The sequence below is a fragment of the Mustela putorius genome, unplaced genomic scaffold (assembly GCF_011764305.1).
Source record: "Mustela putorius furo isolate JIRA1106 unplaced genomic scaffold, ASM1176430v1.1 tig00003853_pilon_pilon_pilon, whole genome shotgun sequence".
NCBI classification, from domain to species: Eukaryota; Metazoa; Chordata; class Mammalia; order Carnivora; family Mustelidae; genus Mustela; species Mustela putorius.
In genome coordinates, this window is record NW_025422005.1 from 28,568,909 (window position 1) to 28,587,774 (window position 18,866).

Sequence of the window (18,866 nt, forward strand, 5' to 3'; positions counted from 1 at the left end):
TACCGTTGTCATTTGGTTTTGTTTTTAATTTGAAATAAACCTGTGAACAGTTTTCAGAGTCGGGGCAGCCCTGATACGGATCATGGGCGTGTAACAGTACTCTCCAAGGATAAAGTCACACAGCTGGAAATGCTGAACAGTCCCCAAGCTCTGGCTCCTGTCTGCCATGCTGGGCCGATCCTATCAGCTCCTCCAGAAGGATCCACTCCCTTTGGGCTTGGAAGCTGGGAAATGTTTCCTCTGACATGTCCCTTGGGAGCATCACAAGCCAAGTCTGTGTCACTGGGCCCTCTACCAGGCAAAGGGGACCCCCTCTACCTCCCCACCCTGCTCCTGCGGTGATGTCTGAGAGATAGACGTGTCTTCCGGTGGCCTCGGTTGTGTGTGTGTGTGTGTGCACGCGTGCACATGTGCACATACGTGTATGTATGTTGCATGTTTGAACATGGGCCCTGTGTGTGTGTGTCTGTGTGTCCATATATGCATGGAGAGCGTGTACACGCTTTGCTCCCAGCGCTCCAGTTCGGTAAAGCTTCCATCACACAGAGCAGCGCTGGACTCTTCCTGCGTGAGCCTGGAGGTGACAATCATCCCTAGGTGGGCCCCGCAGGCGTGACCGGCCCCACTGTTCCTTGGTGCTGCGGCTGTTGGTGGCCCTTGCGTCTCCGAGAGCCGGCGCCCGCCTCCTTGCTCTCCTTCCTGCTCGGGTTCCTGTTGGCGTTCTCCCGCCGGCCCTGGCCCCCTTTCCTCCTCTTCTGCCCTGCAACCCCAACAGCAGGAAAAGTCAACAAAGGACATTCTGCAGCAAGCGAGGAGGCCCCGGGCATGGCCCAGGGCTCGAGAAGGGGACTGGGGAGGAAGTTGGGAGGGGTGGCGTTACTGCCTTTAGGCTGTGGCGGTCCCCCTCAAGGCCTCTTCTGACTAGCGGCCACTTCAGGGGACCCTACAACATGGTTATGGAGACGGGGGTCCCAGGAGCCTTTCCCCCCATCCCTTGATGAACCAGATACCCTCCTCTTGCTTGTGTCTCTTACAGACCTTGAAACCCACTGGGCCAAGATGTTTGGTGCAGCTCTCAGGACAAGCAGGAAAACCCCCAGCTCCTGTGCCCCACTCCACTGCCTCTGGGGGCAGCTGCCACCTCATGGCCAACTACAGGCTGTGTGACCTTGGTCACACCGCTACACCTCTCTGAGTCTTAGCACCTGCTTCTGTGGCCCCCCTCAGACCTCTGAGGGACCCTCTAATGCCATCACATGCTGGTTCAGAGAAAATGGGGAAATTGGAAGACATAGACACTGAGCTCCACCACATGGAGCTCTGGGGACTGCTCTCTGCCAGAACCCGGCACTGGTTCCCCCAGCATGGCATCTTGAACTGGAGGTTCCCATCTGGCCCCAGCCTATGGCCCTTTCCTAGGTGACAGGGAGGAGGCAGAAGTGATCAAACCTCCATGGTTGTCCCCAACTCCCAGCCCCGGGGAGGCACAGGCCGCACGCAGCTCACCCTCTGGACAGGGTGTCCTCCGCACTGTGCACCTGCGGGTCTCCTTGGTGTCCGAGCAGATAGTGTGGTCCCCCCCAGGGGCATGGAGCACCCTCCGAGTCCGCTCCTCAGAGCCCCTCCGAAAGCCACAGAGCCTCTTCTTCTTAGAGCACGGCCCCCACGGGGACCACTCGCTCATTTCACATTGCGCTGGCAGGAAAGGAGGGAAGAGGGAGAGAAAGAAAGGGAGGCGGGGGTCACCTCTGGGTACCCCAGAATGCCCCGGGGGAGCCCCTCCCACCTGTTCTCTGCCTGAGCCTGAGGCTGGAGGCATCTTTGGTCCAGAGGCCAGAAAAACCTTGGGACAAACCCCACAGGGCTGTCGGGGGGAGGGGCTGCAGGTGGGGGAAAAGCAGGCTCTCCCTGCCCCTTCCCAGGGGCCCAACCCCCTTGGCCCGTAGCACCCCCGCAAACTCACCAGGACTGCTGCACTCCATGGTGCCGTTGGCGGCCGCCGAGCCCTCGGGACAGGCCGGATAGCAACGGCCCTTATGCAGGTACAAGCTTTCCTTACACTTGGTGCAGAAGTTGTGGCTGAAGCAGGCCTCACAGTGCTCAATCTTGCACTCTGAGGAGAGGGCCAGATTGGGGGCCTCTGGCTCACCCCCATCCCCAAGGCCCCTCTACCCTGAGGGCAGCCCCCCCAACCCTGAGGGCAGGACCCTGGCCCTGAGCTGCCATGACCGCAGGAGAGTCCTGGGAGGGAGGGAAGGCAAGGGAAGGGTGAGCAGAGGAAGCCAAAGGTGTCGCTCTTCAGGGCTGGCTGGGCCGGTCAGCTACCACCAGCCCAAACCCAATCCCAGGCCCTGGAACCAAGGTGAGGCACAGAAGAGCTGGTTTCAGAGGAGCAGGGTGGGACCCTCTGGGATTCGTTGGGGGACGGGGGGGGGGGGGGGGAGAAGGGTCCCAGCACATCATGGCACACCAGAGGACCACCTAATCAGAGTTGAACTGAGGAATACAATGATCCCCGCTCACAGCTATATGGTTTCCTCTCACCATAGCTAGGCATCCATGACACCCCAAGCCCTGGTTCCCCTCCTGCCCTGAGAAAAGAATCTGCTTGGAGGGGGAAGGAGAGATCTCAGGGCAAATTCCTCTCCCTCTGCAAGGCCCAGTTCCAGGAACCACCTTGGTTGGACTCCTGGGTCCCTCCCTGATCCCCTCTTGCCAGCTCTCCCTCCTCTGGGGAAGTTGGGGGAGGGAGGGTCACAGGGCCCTGGCTGGAAGCAGGCAGAGTCTTTCACAACCTCTCCCTTCCCAGACTGTGGGCTAGGCTGACTTCTTCCCAGCCTCTGGCACCTGCAGCTGGGGCTGCCAGTTTTGCGGGAGCTGGCTCAGTCAGGAACTCCTACCCCAAACACCCTGAGGACCAAGAGGGCAGCCCCAGGGTCCCCCCTCCAGCCCCAAAGTCTTCCCATCCCACTGCACCCGACCCCTCCTCTGTGCCTCCTGGAGGCTCCTTCTCCTCCACTCCACCCTCCTTGCTCAGACTCCTGGGTCTGCTTGCAGGGGACCTACAGTAAGGGTCGCCACTAAGGGCTTTCTATATGCCTCTGGCAACAGCCCTAGGGGGAAAACTAGCATTCTCGTTTCAGACAAGAGGCTTTGAGAGGCTGCAACACACGCGAAGTTGTACAATGAGAAAGAAGCAGAATTAAGCTTAGAACCCAAGGCTGATCTCGGGTCAGCCATTTCCCCTGCAGGCCTCATTGCTATCAGCCTCCGAAAAAGGGCACCTGTCACTTAGGTCCCATCTCCCTCCAAAGGCTGTTGTGAGGCTCAACGGACACATGATCTAGAAATGCATTCTAATCTCCCAGGCCCTGAGCGAATGGGAGGGGCACTGGCCTTGTTCACTGGAGTGTGTTCCCTGCCTGTCCCCCAGTATGTCACAGTGAGCCTGAACAGAGGTGGGGCAGAATGTGCCTTCGAACATGCAGAGCTGCAGCGGCTGTGGGGGAGCCCAGCCCAGCCGGCAAGAAGACCTGGACACGGGGGTGGGGCAGGAGGGTGCGGGGAATGGACAGGCTGGCAGGGGCTTGAATTTCCCTGCGGTCCGTGGGGCCGGGGTGGTTTTCACATCACAGTGTGATGGGACAGGACACGTGTCTCAGAAGCATCTTTCTGGCTGACATGCAGAGGGAGGGCTCAAGGGAACTGGATGCGTGCTGGAGGACAGAGAAGCAGGCTACTGAGACAGTCCAGGAGAGAGGCAGCAGAGACCCCGGGCGAGACTATGGCAGTAAGGGCGGAAACGAGAGGCAGCAGGCACGATCTGGTCATTAGACGGACGGGAGATGACATGAAGGACAAGCTGGCTCTCGAGTCGATGGCGTGAGTGGCCCAGGACACCACGGCAGTACAGGTGGGTACAGGTTTGGAGGCAGGAGATAGGGCTCTGATATGGATACATGAGCTGGGAAGGTGGAGGGACTCCCTGAGATGTCAGGCTGGCTGCTGGATACTTGACTCAGAGCCTCATCTCCCCTTCTCCATGTCCCCTCTCCTCCTCCTCCTGCCTGCCACCAACCATTCAAAGCACCCTCCCCCAGGGTCCAGCGTCTTCTCCAGCCCTCCCCACACTCACTGATGCACTTGTTCATGTCGGGGTTGCGGGCATCGAAGTATCCCGGGGGGCAGGAAGGCAAGCAGACGCCCACCTGGCGAATGTCGTTCCTCTCCAGCAGGATGAACAGCTTGGGCGAGCACTTCAGGCAGCCGTTGACCTCAGAGCAGAGCTCACAACCTTTGGCACAGGCCTGGCTCCCCTCCGCACTGACTGCAAGGGTGGAAGAAGGGTAAGAAGGCGGCTGTAGGAGAGACCTCCATCTTTCCCAGGCTCCCACGAGGGTGGGAAGCAAGCCGAAGAGTTTCTTCCTACACGACAAATGTGCTTTTCAGAAAGTACAGGCCAGGATGTCCACTCCTTGTAAGGCCGCTTGACAAGCCTCCAAGCATCATCCCTCAAGGGAACTGGCACAGATGTCCGAAGCAAGAGACCCCCCAACCCTCCGAAATGTCTGCCCCAGCTCCAGGCACAACACTGGCTTACTCTCCAGGCTTGCTTAGCCATTCCCCGAGGAGCTCCTGAAGCTGCACCTTTCCTGGAACCTTCCCCAGCCCTCCCAAGAAGAAGAAAAGCTCAGCCTCAGGTATGGAAGGAGGGGATTGTATTTTATCCTTGCGAAAGTTCTAAGGTCAAGAAGGACAACGGGTTAAACTATCTGAGAAAAAGATCATCTGCTCGGATGCAGGAGGACAAGTGGAATAACTTGGCTCTGGAACAGTGGTCTCAACCAGAAATGATTTTGTTCCCCAGGGGATATCTGGAAACATCTAGAGATGCTGCTGATAGTCATACTGGGGAAGAGGCTGTTGCCGGCATCTGGGGGAGACAGGTTGGGGGTACTGGTAAATATCCTACAAGGCATGCAGTGGGGGGCCCACAACAAGCTGCCTGGTTCAACATGTCGGTGATGCTAAGTTTGGGAAACATTGGCCTTCCTTTGAGGCAGTGTGACCTCCAGCCCCAGCATGGGGTCTCAACCCTTTGATGTCACTTGTTTAACCAAAACTCCCTGCACCCCTCCCAAGTATCCTGTGCCCGGTGAGCACTGGGGACATGGAGGGAGGCTCTCCTCACCACTCCAAACTGATCTTTCAGTGATGCAGGCAGACCTGCAAACAAGTAAACACTGACAGCCACAAGGCCTAGTAAGAGTGAACCCAAAAAGAAAAGAAGGAAGGAGTCATGAAGAAGGTTTCCTTTGGGCCAACTTTTGAAGAATTAGTAGAGATTTGTCCATCATGAAGTAGGGGTGAGGGTCCTTCTAGAAGCAGGCCCGCAGAGGTAGAAAAGAACCCAAAGGGAATTACAGATGATTTGGGGTGCAGAAGGGACAGGGAGGGGAATGGTGAAAGACAATCATGCTAAGAACTTGAACTTGATCCTGCCAGGCAGCGTTTCCCAAAGAGCATTCCTGGAACACACTTTCTCCTAAATGTTCCTTAGAGGCTGTAGAGAAAAGGCCAGGACATCAGGGAAGACAGAACACTGGGTCCATGGGTCTAAACAGAGTTCTTTAGCACAGGATTTCTTCAAGCTTTCCCATGCTCCTGCGCAGAGTGACTCCCTAAGAGGGGGACAGAGGAAGCTTCACTTGCCAAACATTGTGGCCAAAGGACCCCTGTTTCGCAGAGTTTTTCTTGGGACCTTTCTCATAACTGATTAGACAGTAGGAAGCTATTGGCAAGGTGCAGGACCTGAGCTGATTTACATGTTGAGAGGTTCCTCTGGCAGCCTGGATGGAGACCAGGGACCAAAGGACCATCTGGAAGGAAGCTGATCAACCAGGTGAGAAAGATGAGAACATCTTAAATAAAATTCTGCAAAGTTGGAGATGGACAGAAAAAGATTTGAGAGAATTTGGCAGAGAAGACCAACAGGAGGGGGGAGTCTGGGGTCAGGGTGAGGGTAGGTGGTGGTGGGACAGTGGGGCTGGTCACTAAATGAGGTCCGCCCCACAGGAAGAAAAGCAAGTGGAGAAGGTAACACACAGAGAGGATATGAGCCACTTAGAAGCAAGCATGAAGCAAGGAGCTGGCGATGCAGGCTGGGGGCACAGCGCCGGGGGGAATCAGAACAGACGGCACGAAATCACGGAGTGTAGGGGACCCTGAGCTTAGGCTGGACCTGTGCCCTGGGGCAAAACACGGTGTCTCTTGTGCCTCCTTTCCCACCACTGGAAACGGATGTGAGGATGTCTACTCTGGAGGGCTACTGGGAGAAGTACCGGCTGCAGGAGCGATCCCTGATTTCAGAACCAGAGAATGAGCAAGAGTTAAGGATGTGAGCAAAAGGGGAAGGGGCTGGAAAAAAACACAGCCGTTTCACAACCACCATGGCTGCTGACTCCCCATGTGGCACGCTTACTCTGTTCCCGGGTCTCCTCATGCGTTCACTTACTAAATCCTTACAACCCACGCAGCAGGTGTGATTATTAGTTTGTAAGCCTTGTTTTTACAGAGGAGGGCACGGGGAAGTGAAATGACTTGAACAAGGCTTTGCAGCCAGCATGTGTGCCAATGCAGAGGGAACAAAGTTTAGGAAGGTCAAGGGCAAGACCACATGAGGTAATGTGGAGACCAGAAGTTCAGGTAGATTGATTTAAAAAATATATATATATATAGAATTGATTTGTATAGAGCCGATGTTAATTAATCAATGTATTTAAAAATTAATATTGTTCTTGGTTTAGTTCTTCTAGGAACAAAAATATTTAAGTGTTGCGTTGGCATTATGAGGGAGCCCTTGGGTTTCCTTTTCCACTTTGGTCCTTTATTTGGTTGTATTACAAATTAATAAGTTTGTTTAAATTTTAGCTACTGCTTCTACTTCAAAGATATATTCTCTATTATTCAAAGTTTCTACTGAATTCATTGTTGAAATGAATGTCCACGCTATCCTTGCCTTAGTTTCAATAACTGAACTGATCCCAGCGTCCTATTTGCCAGCCATATAACTATGTTCCCATGCTCGTGTCTTCATCCCTGTCGTTTTTGTTAAGGACAGATTTGCAAAAGGCCCTCTCAGAATCCTGCTGTCCATCTCCCAATCAACCAGCACATCTCTGTGTGCATTTCTCTTCTGATCTCTCAGTGACACAGCAAGAGAAAGTGTGGAGCCCTCAGGATCTGAAATCAGCGTGGGGGCAGGGAGCATGGAGGGAGGGGTTAGATGTGAAGCTGGAAGGGGAGACAGGCCAAGATAAGAAAGGGTCTTGAATCTGGACAAAGGAATTTGGACATTGTCCTAAAGGCAGTGAAGAATTACTGGGGGCTTTAAAATCAGAGACATGGTCGGATCACTCTGTGATAGGGAGAATGGGTCATAGGGATGGCAAGTCTGGAGACAAGAAGATACCTCAAGCCCAAAGAGACAGCTGGATGGAGAAGATGCAGAGGAGTGGACACAGGTGAGATACTCAGGTGGGAGAATCAATAAGACCAGGTGATGTGGGCCAGACATGGGGCTGAGGGCTGGGGAAAGTGCAAGCTGAGGGTGACTCCAAGGTGTTGGGCTTGTGTGACAAGGTGGCCCTTCGCCCTTCACCAAGACGGGACCACAGGAGGCGGAGCAGGTTTGGGCGGGGGAAGGATGAGAAGTCAGGTTTTAGATGTGTTGACGTTGTGGCTCCTGTGGGATATCTGGGGGGAGGTGTCTATTAGACAGTTGAACCTGTGGGTCTGGAAGTCAAGAGAAATATTTTGGCTGGAGATTTCAATGTGGCGTTTTTAATATGAAAACAGTCATAAAGGCATGAGCGTCCACAAGAACAGAAAGGACAGTGGGTCAAGAGAATGAGCAAAAGAACCAGGAATTTAAGGGAAGGGCAGAAGAAAGAAAGGTCACTCAAAGGCACAGTGAATATGAAAGCCAAGAGCAGAGCCCACTGGGCAGGCCAGGGAGGCGTCGCTGTTCCAAAGCTGCTGAGGTGTCGGCCAAGGAGGCAGCAATGGTGCCCCTGACAGGGGCAGAGGGCAGAAGGCAGGGGTCAAGGAGTAGAGGAAGGAGAGTCATCTCATTCAAGCAATCAGCTGTGGAGCAGGGGAGAGAACGCAGGGATCCTACTTTGGAAGCTGTGGTCATCAATGGTTAAGTCATGGGACAGGGAGTCATCCCGAGGCAGAGCCTAAGCAGTGGGCAGCACTCACTCAACAGGCCAGCCGAGGAGGAGGGGCTCAGAGAGAACTGAGAAGGAATCCTGGGGTAGGGGTGGGGGGTTGCTGAGGGAGAGTGGGCAAGTTGCAAAGGGGGAGATGTGCAGAGACAGCCGGGAGGAGGTCACAGCCACATACCGGCATGGGGAGGTGACCCACTGGCTGACCCCAAAAGGAGCCATTCTGGTGGAGTGGGGGATGGGAAGCGGGTAGAAGGGGTGGAGGTGGAGGTAAAGGGAGGAGAGGGCCAGAGGGCATCCGAGAACATAGGAACAGAGAGGGGAGAGCAGCGGGGAGCAGGGGCTGTGATCACGCGCCTCTGAGACTCCGGGGCTGGGTGAACTGATGGGAGTGAAGACCCGAGGATACAGGAGAGTTGCAATGCAAAGCCGAGTGGCCTTGGGGCTTGAGACAAGGACAAAGGGAACTGAGCTCCATGAAGTTTGGGGACACAGGAAGGAGAAGGAGAGCTTATGAAGGAGGAGAGGAGTTCAGTGACAGGCAGGGGTCAGTTCAGCGAGGAAGGGGATGCTGGTCAAGAAGGATAGGAACCCAAGGGTGTTCTCAGCTTAATGAGACAGGTGCATGGGCAGTGGGGTGCAAATAGACAGCCACAGGGAGGGGGGCTCTATGTGCGGGAAACGGGGTCCAAGGAAGATGGTGGGTGTTGGGGGATGCCTAATGATTCAAAGGGAAAAAAGTGAGGCTCATCCATTCCATAGACATTTACTGCACACCTAACCTGTGCCCAGAAGGGCTGGGAGCTGGGGACCTAGAGCTAGAGCTGAGGCATAAACAAAGGCCCACCCAGGGATGCGGCAAGCAGGGCTGGCTCACGCTGTGTGAGGGGATGAGTAATGGAAGACACTCCCTTACCCAGCCGGCTAGGCGAAGAGGGTGTGCCACACAGGAGGAACAGCCTGTGCAAAGGCTCTGAGGCACCGAACATCTTAGTGCATTCACAGAATGGAAAATAGGGCTTTATGCTACTGGCAGGGAAGGGGACCTCAGAAGGGCACGGCCAGATTCACCACATGCAAGGTTCCTATGTCCATGATGGAGGGAGGCGCACAGGGGAGGCAGCCTTGTAGGGCTATAGCTTCGCTGTGGAGGCTGGGTGGGCTGGAAGTGGAGGGCATTCAGAGAAAGTATGGAGCCTACTTCCCAACCTCTTCACAAAACCCCCTCACATGGTTCTGCCCCCGCCAAGTCCTCAGTGAAGCCCACTTCCCCAGGCTGGGAAGGCAAGGCTGTGCCCCCCTCCATTCCCTGGGGCTTCTCAGGCCCCTTCATCCATTCTTGCACAAAACCCTTGCAAACTGATGTTCCTACAACCAAAACACCCCTTCCTAAAATCCATCGATGGCTCCCTATCACCAGCAGAACTGAGACCCGTCTGGTCTTACTAACTTCTTTACCTGGCCTGAAAAGCCTCCATGAGCTGATCCTACCCACTTCATCTCTCAACACTACCCCTCAGCCAAACAGAACTATTTTCGTTTGTCTGCACACATCACATCATTGCACACCTCCGTGCCTTTGGTCAAGTTGGTCCCTCTGCCTGGAACATTCTCTTCCACCTCCTGAGCCTGATGAACTCCTTCAAGCCTCAAAACAAAAGCCACCTCCTCCAGGAAGTCTCCCCTGATCTCACTGCCCCACAAAGTCTGGATGGGGTCAGACGGGAGAGCCGGGCTTCAGTGAAGAAATGAGGGACTCAAGGCAGCAGGACTGAGCAAGGGACCCAGAAATCTGCTAAAAGAGTCTCAGTAAGGAGAAGGAGTACTCAGTGCGACAAGTGGGGAGTCAAGGTGGGCACCCTGAGGCCCAGGCAGGAAAGCATTCAGGAGCAGGCGAGGGCCAGTGAGGAGACAAGAGGCTAACTGAGTGAAGAGGGGGCTTAGAGAGGGGAGGGAGGGTCCTCAGTGAATGGGAAGAGGAAATCACCCCGCTAGGGTTCCTAACTCACAGCTAAGAGCCCTTTTCTCAATTTCACTCCCTCCGTGCGGGGAGACCATCACCCAAGTCTGAGATCAGCCATTTCTGCACTCCAAACTGGTATATGTCTCCTGATGGGTGCTCTATCAGAGTCGACAGATCTGAGGCTCATCTGCACAGCCAGCCTACCTCCCCACGCTGGCTCCCCACTGCCCCCCCCCCAGTGGCCACAAGGTCAAGCAGCCACACACGGCATCGTGGTCCTTTCTTCCCTTCCTACTCCCCAGAAACCCTAGGGCCAAACAGTCCACACATTGTTCATGTGACAACGACATGTATCCTGAAGTCTAGACAGAGCTTTGCGATTTTCTAAAGGGTTCCCACCAAATATACACGCATAAATAAAACCTCCCGTAGGCTGTACTATATCCCTTTGCAATCACCCTTGCAGCTTTATGGGTTTTATTCAACAAGCATTGTCTAGCAACTCTCATCCCTCTCCAGGTCCTCACTGCACCCCAAGTCTTTCCCCACCCTCACATGTCACCATCAAGGACATCTGCACTCATGCCACCTGGTACAGGGCTGTGGTCCCATCAAATTGGTGCATTCACCTGGCCTTTGCAGGGACCAGGTCTTTCTGATGCTAAGGCAGTACTTTGTTATTGTTGTGGTTGTTTTTGATACAACAGACTTGAACCCAGGTCTTTGACCCCTGGCTGAGTCAAAGTGTGAGTGGAAGTGTGACACAGCTCATGCCCCCCCCCCCGGAAACAAAGGAGACTGGTTATAAACCACTAAACCACATTGGGCCTGTGAAGCCCAAGATACCGGAGCAGAGAAGAAAATCAAGGCCTCGATGATGATTAAACCTAACCGCCTCTAATTGTGTGTTAAGCCAGGGATTTTCAGCTTCACCAATTTTCTGAGCTTCTCTCCCTGGGCTGGGTTCTGGCCTGGACCGCACCGGTGGGGACCCAACAGAACTCCACTGCCTCCCAACTTCTCCTGGTGGGGCTGGGTTTGACAGCCTCAGGAGGAAGCAAGAGGGGCTTGTGCCGCACTTCAGAGGAGCCCCCCACCTGTGGGAGTGACATGCCTTATGGGGGACGCTGAAAGGGAGAAAGCCCTTGGGGTCTGTACCAGAGGCCCCCTCCCTCTCCCTAGCCAGTTGGCACAGCCAGCATCGACTCCCTTCACATACTAGGCAGGTTCGCATACCCCATCCCCCACCCCCCACCCCCCATGGCAGGAGCCAGGATGAGGCCAGGGGGCTCTCAGGTCTGTCGGGGATGGGATTCTGTGGGGACAGGTTCACCGTGAGCTCTGTCAAGCTCTGCTTTTAGGAAGACAGGGTTCATGGGAATTAGGTTCCAGTATCAACCAGGTGTCCTTAGGCCTATCTGTATCACAAAAGAATTTAATTTTTTTTTTTTTTAAACTGTGAGAACCCCTCCTTCCAGTGACATCTTATGTGGAATCTGGCTGAAAACAGGAAAAGTGAGCAGTCCTCTGCTTGGACAGGCAGTGGGGCCACACTCCTTCCCACTGCCTCCCCTTCAGCCCCCAGTGCAGCTCCCCGAATCCCACTGCGCAGAGTTAAAAACCATGGGAGTGGACAGTCTCATGAGCCTCCCTACTCTGCTGTATCTGCCCCCATGAACTTGGCAGGGAAGCTGTTCCCCAAGCTTAGTAGAGCTCCTGGCCCCAAGGGGTTACCGGGGGCCCACACTCAGCCAAGACCCAAAGAAAAGAGCTGAGAACTCCTATCAGTGAGGAGGGGGCCAAGCACCCTGAAGCTGGGGCCCCAGCAGCAGGGGACCCCATCTCCATGGATACCACACAAAGCTGGTGTTATGTCAAAAGGCATAATCCACACACTGGATCCTCACAAGAGAGGGGTTAATCTAGAAAGCAGAGTCTACAAAGGGGAAAATAGACAAAAGTAATCTACAGAGGGGCTAATCTCAACAAATTAATCCACACACCGGATAATCCACAAACAGGATAATCTACTGAGTAATCTACACAGCTGTAATAGACAAAGTAAAATCTGCCATGGTCATCACCGAATGAAACCGCTGATGGCCCTCCGGTCCCCAGGCGGCCCCCTCCCGCTCCCAAGGCCAGCAGTGGTCCAGCCCTGCTCCATTACTCACTCCGCCTCTGCCTCTTGCCCTTGATCCCCCGGCTGCCGGCAGCGAGATGCATCCAGCTCAGAACCAGGACCACCACACACAGCCCAAGCCGCATAGTCACTTGCCAGCTCCAGGCCCCCGGTTGAAGGGGTGGTCTTTGGGGGATGGGGGGGTGGACAGCGCAGGGCTCTTGCTAACACCTGCGGGGCTGGTTCAGCAGCAGGAGGCCCGGGCCTGGGCCGTATCCCAAATCCACCATAATCTCAGTTGGGGGCAGAGAGGGTGTGGGGAGCCCACTTCTTCATCAGCCCATTGGGAGGTCCAGAGAGCTTTCCCCAAAGGCACCTCGGGTGTGTCACATGGGAGAGCTCTTTGCCACTTCAGCGGGGACACCTCCAAAAACCAACCTGTTGGGGGAGGATAAAGAGAGGTTAATTCTGGGGAACCTTAGGGTCCTGCTAACTAATGTCTCCTACCGTCCCACGTGGTCTCCTACCCAGAAGACAGTGAGAACTCCGAATGGTTGAATAGGACAACTTACCCACCTGCCCCCGGCCGTAGCCCCCACCCTGTAGAAGAAATCTGCACCTTTTCCTGGGAATTTCACAGAACGCCCTAACCTGGGACTGGAGCCGGCTACCCAAGCAGCTGGACTATGGCAGACTCTCACATCCAATTTGTGGATCCCTGGGAACCAGCTGGCCCCACCCCTGCCCGATATTGGCCAGCTCTGACTGGAAGTGCTTCTTTAGATCTACCCTTCTGACCTCATACTGCAGGAATAGCCTCTGTCTTGAAGAGGAGCTCTCTGTCCTTCTGTGAGTGACCCCTCAGTCCTCTCCTCCCAGTGCTGAGTCACCCCTGTGCCTTTCACCTGTGGAGCTCTAGTGGTGGCCCCCCGACAAGTGGGCAGACTCTGCGTGGCCCTCTGGGCTTGGCGGGAGAAAAGGAAGTAAGGCTTCCCCCGGCCACAGAAACTCTGACACAGCAGGCCCTGCGGGCCTGGCCTTTGTGAGAGGATAAAAGAGGCAGCGGTGCCCGCCCTGGCCAGAGACACAGAGAATGGGGATAATCCCCTGGCCCAGCGAGAGCCAGGTCTCTGGACCCGCTGGCCTGCTGGCCGGGTGATGGGGGCAGGGGCAGCTGGTCCCTCCCCGGTGCAGTGTGTCTCCCCGAACACTGAGCTTCACACTCTGGGATCACTTACTCCCGCACATTCTTCCAGCCCAGGCATGCTGGAAAGCATTGCCCTGAACACTTGGCTGCAGACCCACCCATGCTCGCCCAGGGACAGAAGGAAAGAGCCAGGCTTCAGGAAGCTTCGTAGCTGCCCGGGAAGCATTGCCCTCCCACCTGCCAGCTAGATGCCTCTGGACACATCACTCAGCCTCTCTGAACGTCAGTTTCTTCATCTCTAAAATGGGAATAAAGATGCCTGTTTCACAGGCTTGTTCTGAGAGTTGGCTGAGTTTTGGCTTACTAATGAGAAATCTGAAATGCTGGAGCGGCAGTGCCCCTCCAGCACGGTCCCAACCCCTTTCCCCTTGGCCTCTGGGGGAGGCCCCAGGGAGCCCACCTGCATGGGAGATAAATCCTTATCCCTCAAGGGAGCTCGGCACTTCCCTGCTCGGCCTCTCCCTCCAGCTTTGAAGGCCAGTCACACTCAAGTGGTTAAGCTGCCCTTGTGAGAAGTGTTTACACGAAGCTGATGGGTCCCACCTGGCCCTGCAGCCTAGCCAAGCTGGGGCGGGGATGCCCCCAGCCACCTCCAAACGCCAGCCTCTGCGTGCCCCTCCAGGACTCCCCATGTGCACTGCCAGAGCCCTTCTCCTCCCCTGCCTCCACCACACACTTCCCTCACCTGCAAATTGTGGTTGGTCCTCCTGCTGAGCTTATCAGACTGGGGTCTTTAGCCAGAGGCCAGCTGTAGAGAGCATGATGGTTAAGGGAGGAAGCAGAATGCTGGGCTTCTAATGTGGGTAGCGCTGTGTATTAGCTGTTACCTCAGCCTAGTTGTTCAGCTGGTCCTCATCTGTGACAGGATGGTGGTTTTTTATAGTTTAAATGAGCCAATACATGAAAAGGCTTAGAAGGGCACCTGGCGCGTCAGGAGGACTCACTCATCATGGTTGTATTTTCTATGACCAGGAAGCCACAATTTTGTGTCTACATGCCAGTGGTCATCCAAAAAGCAATACAGGTGTTTTGTTTTGGTATCATCTGGATACGGGCCTTAATACTGAGACCTGTTATGCAGTTTCCATACTCGCATTCATCCCCGTGTGATCACTCACTATGGCAGGGTTGATGGAGGCATTTGTGAAACTGAAGACTCCTGGCAGATACATTCTTGGGGCGCCATGGGTCCTTACACTGGACAAACACTGGAGGAGAAAGCCACATCCGACCAACCTGGTGTTAAAGCCGGGGTCTGTGGTAATTTGGTCTTACTGCGAGCTCGGTTATCCATGGGATCTTAGGGGCAGAAGAGATCACCTTTGCTTCTCCTGTGCCTACCCGGCCCAGGGCCTGGCACACCCAGGTTGGGGGGCTCAACCGAGGTCAGCTTCCTTCCTCGCCTTCCCTCTCCTTCGCCTCTGTTCCCCTCAATCCTCCTACGTCTGAGCTTTCAGCCTTCTTCTGGCCATGCTCCTCCGGTCCTCGCCAGTGAGGCCCTTCTGGCCCACTCCCACCTGAATCACTGGAACCATGATCTCAGCTGGGAAACAGACAGGAGGATTCAGATCTGAATAACACGGGAGCAACTAACACTGACCTCACTCACCTATCGCTGGATGGGAGGAGATTCAAGCACTTTAAAAAGTATATACATGGGGTATCTGGGTGGCTCAGTGAGTTGAATAAAGTCTCTGTCTTCAGCTCAGGTCATGATCTCAGGGTCCTGGGACTGAGCCCCGCATCAGGCTCTCTGCTCAGCAACGAGCCTGCTTCCCTCTCTCTCTCTGCCTACTTGTCTAATAAATAAATAAAATATTTCTTAAAAGAAGTATATACATATAATTAACCCTGAAAAGGAGCTAAGGCCAGGAGTATAAGCAACAAATAGGAGGGCAGCCAGCCAGTTGTGGAGGGGGTGTGCTGGGGGGAAATGTCTCATCTAAAGGGAGCGGGTGCTATTCAACTCCAGTGGACTGTCTATGGGCAGAGATAATGATTAAATATTGTCAAATCTTCTGATTTTTTTTAAAAGAGAAGTTGAAAACTCAGAATTCGATGTGAAATCCCATTTTAAAAGCTGGAGAGGTCTCAGACTAAGGATGCCGCAGAACAAGCCCCCAGAAGGTCACAGGTCCCTCCACCCCTCCCTCCTTCCCCATCCCATCCAAGCATATACAGAGACTACCCTGGATGAGCAGAGCCAGCAATGGGAACTGCTGGCAGTAATCAAGGTCTCAGGCATCTGTGGGGGGAAGGAAGGGCATTTTGTCTCTGCCAGGGTAAGGGTGAAGGGCTCACATTCATCAGATGCCTGCCCCACCTGACATGTGCTGGGCCCGCATTTACTCCGAATAACTCTAGGAAAGAAGTGAATTATTCCCATTGTATTGGCACTGGGAGGTTAAGGGTCTCGGGGTGACAGATCTAGCCCAGTGACCACCGAGTGGGGTTTGTTGCTCAGGACTGGGTGTCTGGAGGGCGGGACAGAGGAGCAGGGAGCTGACCACGGAGGTGGGGAAGGAACTGGCGGCAGAGGCAGAGCTGGTGAGGGAGACTGAGGAGAGAGGCCGCGCACAGGCTAGGTGGTCTGGGGAGGGGAGGACACAGGCTGCCCAGGGGAACACAGCTGGGCGGGGGAGGGGGGAGCCGAGGGCGGGGACTCGGTGCCCCCGCAAGGTTGCAATAACTTTCACCTTCTTCCCTGTAACACTATCAGGATAAATTGGTACTCCGTCCGGGGCCGGATACAGACCCAAAAATGTAAACCATCCCGATAATGTCTCATTAACCCTCCCCGGGACCGGCTACGGGTGGGGAGTTTCGGCAGCGGAGCGGGCTGGCGGGCGGGGGCAGAGGTATTGCTGAGCGGGGGGCGGGACCAAGTACGTGCCTGCCCGACCTGTCGGGATTAGCGTGTCGGCCGGAGCCAAGCCAGGTGCTGGGGCCGCCCCCCACCCTTCCAACACCGAGGGCAGCCGGGAAAGGCTCCTGCACGTCCCTCCATCTCTGCCCCGTGCGCGCAAATTCTTCTTCCCTCCCCACTGTCCCGGAGAGGCCCAGCAGGTGCAGGGGGAGGGGAGGCGGATCAGAAGTCCCTCTCACTGTCTCCCCTCCCCAAATCCAAGAGAATTCTCCAAGAGGTCAGTTTCACAAGAAAGCCTCAGCCCCCAAGCACCCGCACCCAGAATCCGTCCTTGTCCTCCTCTGAGCCCCGGACGAACACAGCCCCCCACCTCTCCTCAACCAAGCAGTACCATCCGTCCCTCAGCGACCGACCCGAGGGCCAGTGAGTCGCGCCACCTCGCAGCGCACTGGGGGCGGTCGTGCTCGCAGCCTGCCACGTCGGACCCAGACTCAGGCTGTGGGACTGAGGTGGAAAGAATCAGGGGCCACGGGTCTCAGGGGAATTCGAGCCGACAGCACCAGGGATCAAGAGCTGGGGAAGAGGGGTGAACAAGACTGATGGGCTTGGGGAATCCAGAACGATCAGTTTCCATCAGTTTCAGATTCAGAGTCAGATGAGATCAGATCCAGAGTGAGGACGATCACCGGGAGCTGCGGGGTTGAGGGGAACCCGAGGCAGCAACCGGGAGAGGGCTGCCCAGCGACTTGAGGGATGACGCGGATGGCGGCGGCAAAGACTAGCAGGAGAGGCTACAGGAGGTGCCCTCTCCCGCCCTCTGACCCCACAGCAGCCAGAAGTCCCCTTCCCCTCGCTGTCGCCCCCTCCCCCCCCTGTCCCCCCGGCATTCAGCTCGACCGAGCCCCGACGGGAGGTCCCCGGCACCCCAGGCCCCGGGAAAGGGGGCGCTAGGGAGGAGGACGGAGCAGCTCAGGGGGGACTCACCTCCGCGCTGCCAGCCGCGGCGGGGGCAGGCCCGGGAGGGGCGAGGGCGCGGCCGGCTCGCCCGCCTGCCGCAGGACTGTCCTGGGCGCCCGGCTCGCCCGCGCTCCGCCTGCGCGTTCCTAAGTTGCTCAATCTGCGGGCGGCTCACGCCCTCCGGGGCCAGCGCCCCACCCGGCGCATCGGTCCTTTGGGGCGGCTCGGTCCGGCCCTCGCTCTCCGCAATGCCCCACTCCGGCGGTCCGCTCCCCGCTCTCCGCCCAGTGCTGGTGCTCTCCGTCGCGCCTCCGCTCTGCCGGAGCTCCCAGCCCGGAGAGGGGCCAGTCCTCTGCTCGCACGAGGGAGGGAATCCCCCCCTTTGCAGTCCCACCCCCCGAGCCGGCCCCCCTTGCCTGGATCCGCAGCAAAAAACGGACTGGAGTGCCAGGCCCGGGAGTCCCTAGCCCCCTCCCGCAAGCCCTCGCCCACAGCAGCTGGGGCGCTGCGCTTGGAGCGCGGGGCTGCCAGCCGCACACGCCCTCCGGACCCCGGCGCAGACCCTCTGCCCTAGCCTCCTCCCCTCCCCACGCCCCGCACCCTGGGGATCCCACTCAGCCACAGCCCCCGCCGCAGTTCCAGGCATCTTGGGGGTCAGAACAGGGTCCGAGAGCCTCGAGAAACCTCAGTTTCCCTATCAGGAATCCAGAAAGTGACAAGGACCAGGCTCACCGGGGCCAAGGACCAGGCTCACCGGGGCCTGTGGTCCTGGCCACGCCCTCCTCCTCTCAGGGTCAAGTCTTCCAGAGCATCTTCCCAGTTCAAAGGAAATGTGAGGCTGTAAGATCCTGGGAATCGGGTGAGCTGCTGTGGAAGAGTGAGGGAAATCTGGAAAGAAAAACCCTTGATTCAAATCCCTGCTCCATCACTTACCAGCTGTGTGGCATACGGAAGTTACCTAACTTCTCTGAGCCTCATCTGTTTGGAGGGTTTAGTGAAATGAAAGATCCAACAGCCTAGTAAATGGAAGGGGCTCTATCCATGAGCGTGGAAGGAGTCTCAAAGGGCTGCAGACACCTGCAGTGACCCAGATGATGTTGAAGTCAAGCCTGAAGAAGACGGGGAGACATTTCTCGGGGCCACAAACAGCTCTTCTCCAGATTTAGCTCAGATTGGAAAAAGGAACATGGGCTCAAGCTGTAGTTAGCAGGAGTTAAGTTAGAGCAGAAAAGCTACACTGATGGGGGGGGAGGTGGATAGGGGTGGTAAGCAATCAAGACAGGCTGTGGAATCTGCTTAGGAGGGGGAGGTGGAAGCCCTAAATCTTGAGTCCCCTTGAGACAAGGGTGCAGGGTGTTTTGCAGTGACGGGAATAGATGGAATGACCCCTGGGGTGTCCTGATGACCAGGGAACAGGGATGGTGGATGGCCAGAGCATGTGGAGCGATTGGGTCCCCAGTGCCCAGCGTCTGGGTTCATTCAGCCACAGCATTGCCAAGTGTGCAGGAGGATTAAAAGCCACT

At 56.0% G+C, this 18,866-nt stretch overlaps 1 protein-coding gene across 1 annotated transcript; it reads right to left on the bottom strand.

The window, feature by feature from the left end:
• On the bottom strand, positions 1-17,507 carry RSPO1 (R-spondin 1). Its single transcript, XM_004740755.3, has 6 exons — positions 17,371-17,507; positions 12,366-12,751; positions 4,136-4,327; positions 1,964-2,113; positions 1,507-1,695; positions 1-760 (listed from the first exon to the last, which is right to left on the bottom strand). Exons 2-6 carry the CDS (start codon positions 12,457-12,459, stop codon positions 594-596), a joined length of 792 nt encoding a protein of 263 aa, XP_004740812.1. The 5' UTR covers positions 12,460-12,751; positions 17,371-17,507; the 3' UTR covers positions 1-593.
• Positions 17,508-18,866: the final 1,359 nt, after the last annotated feature.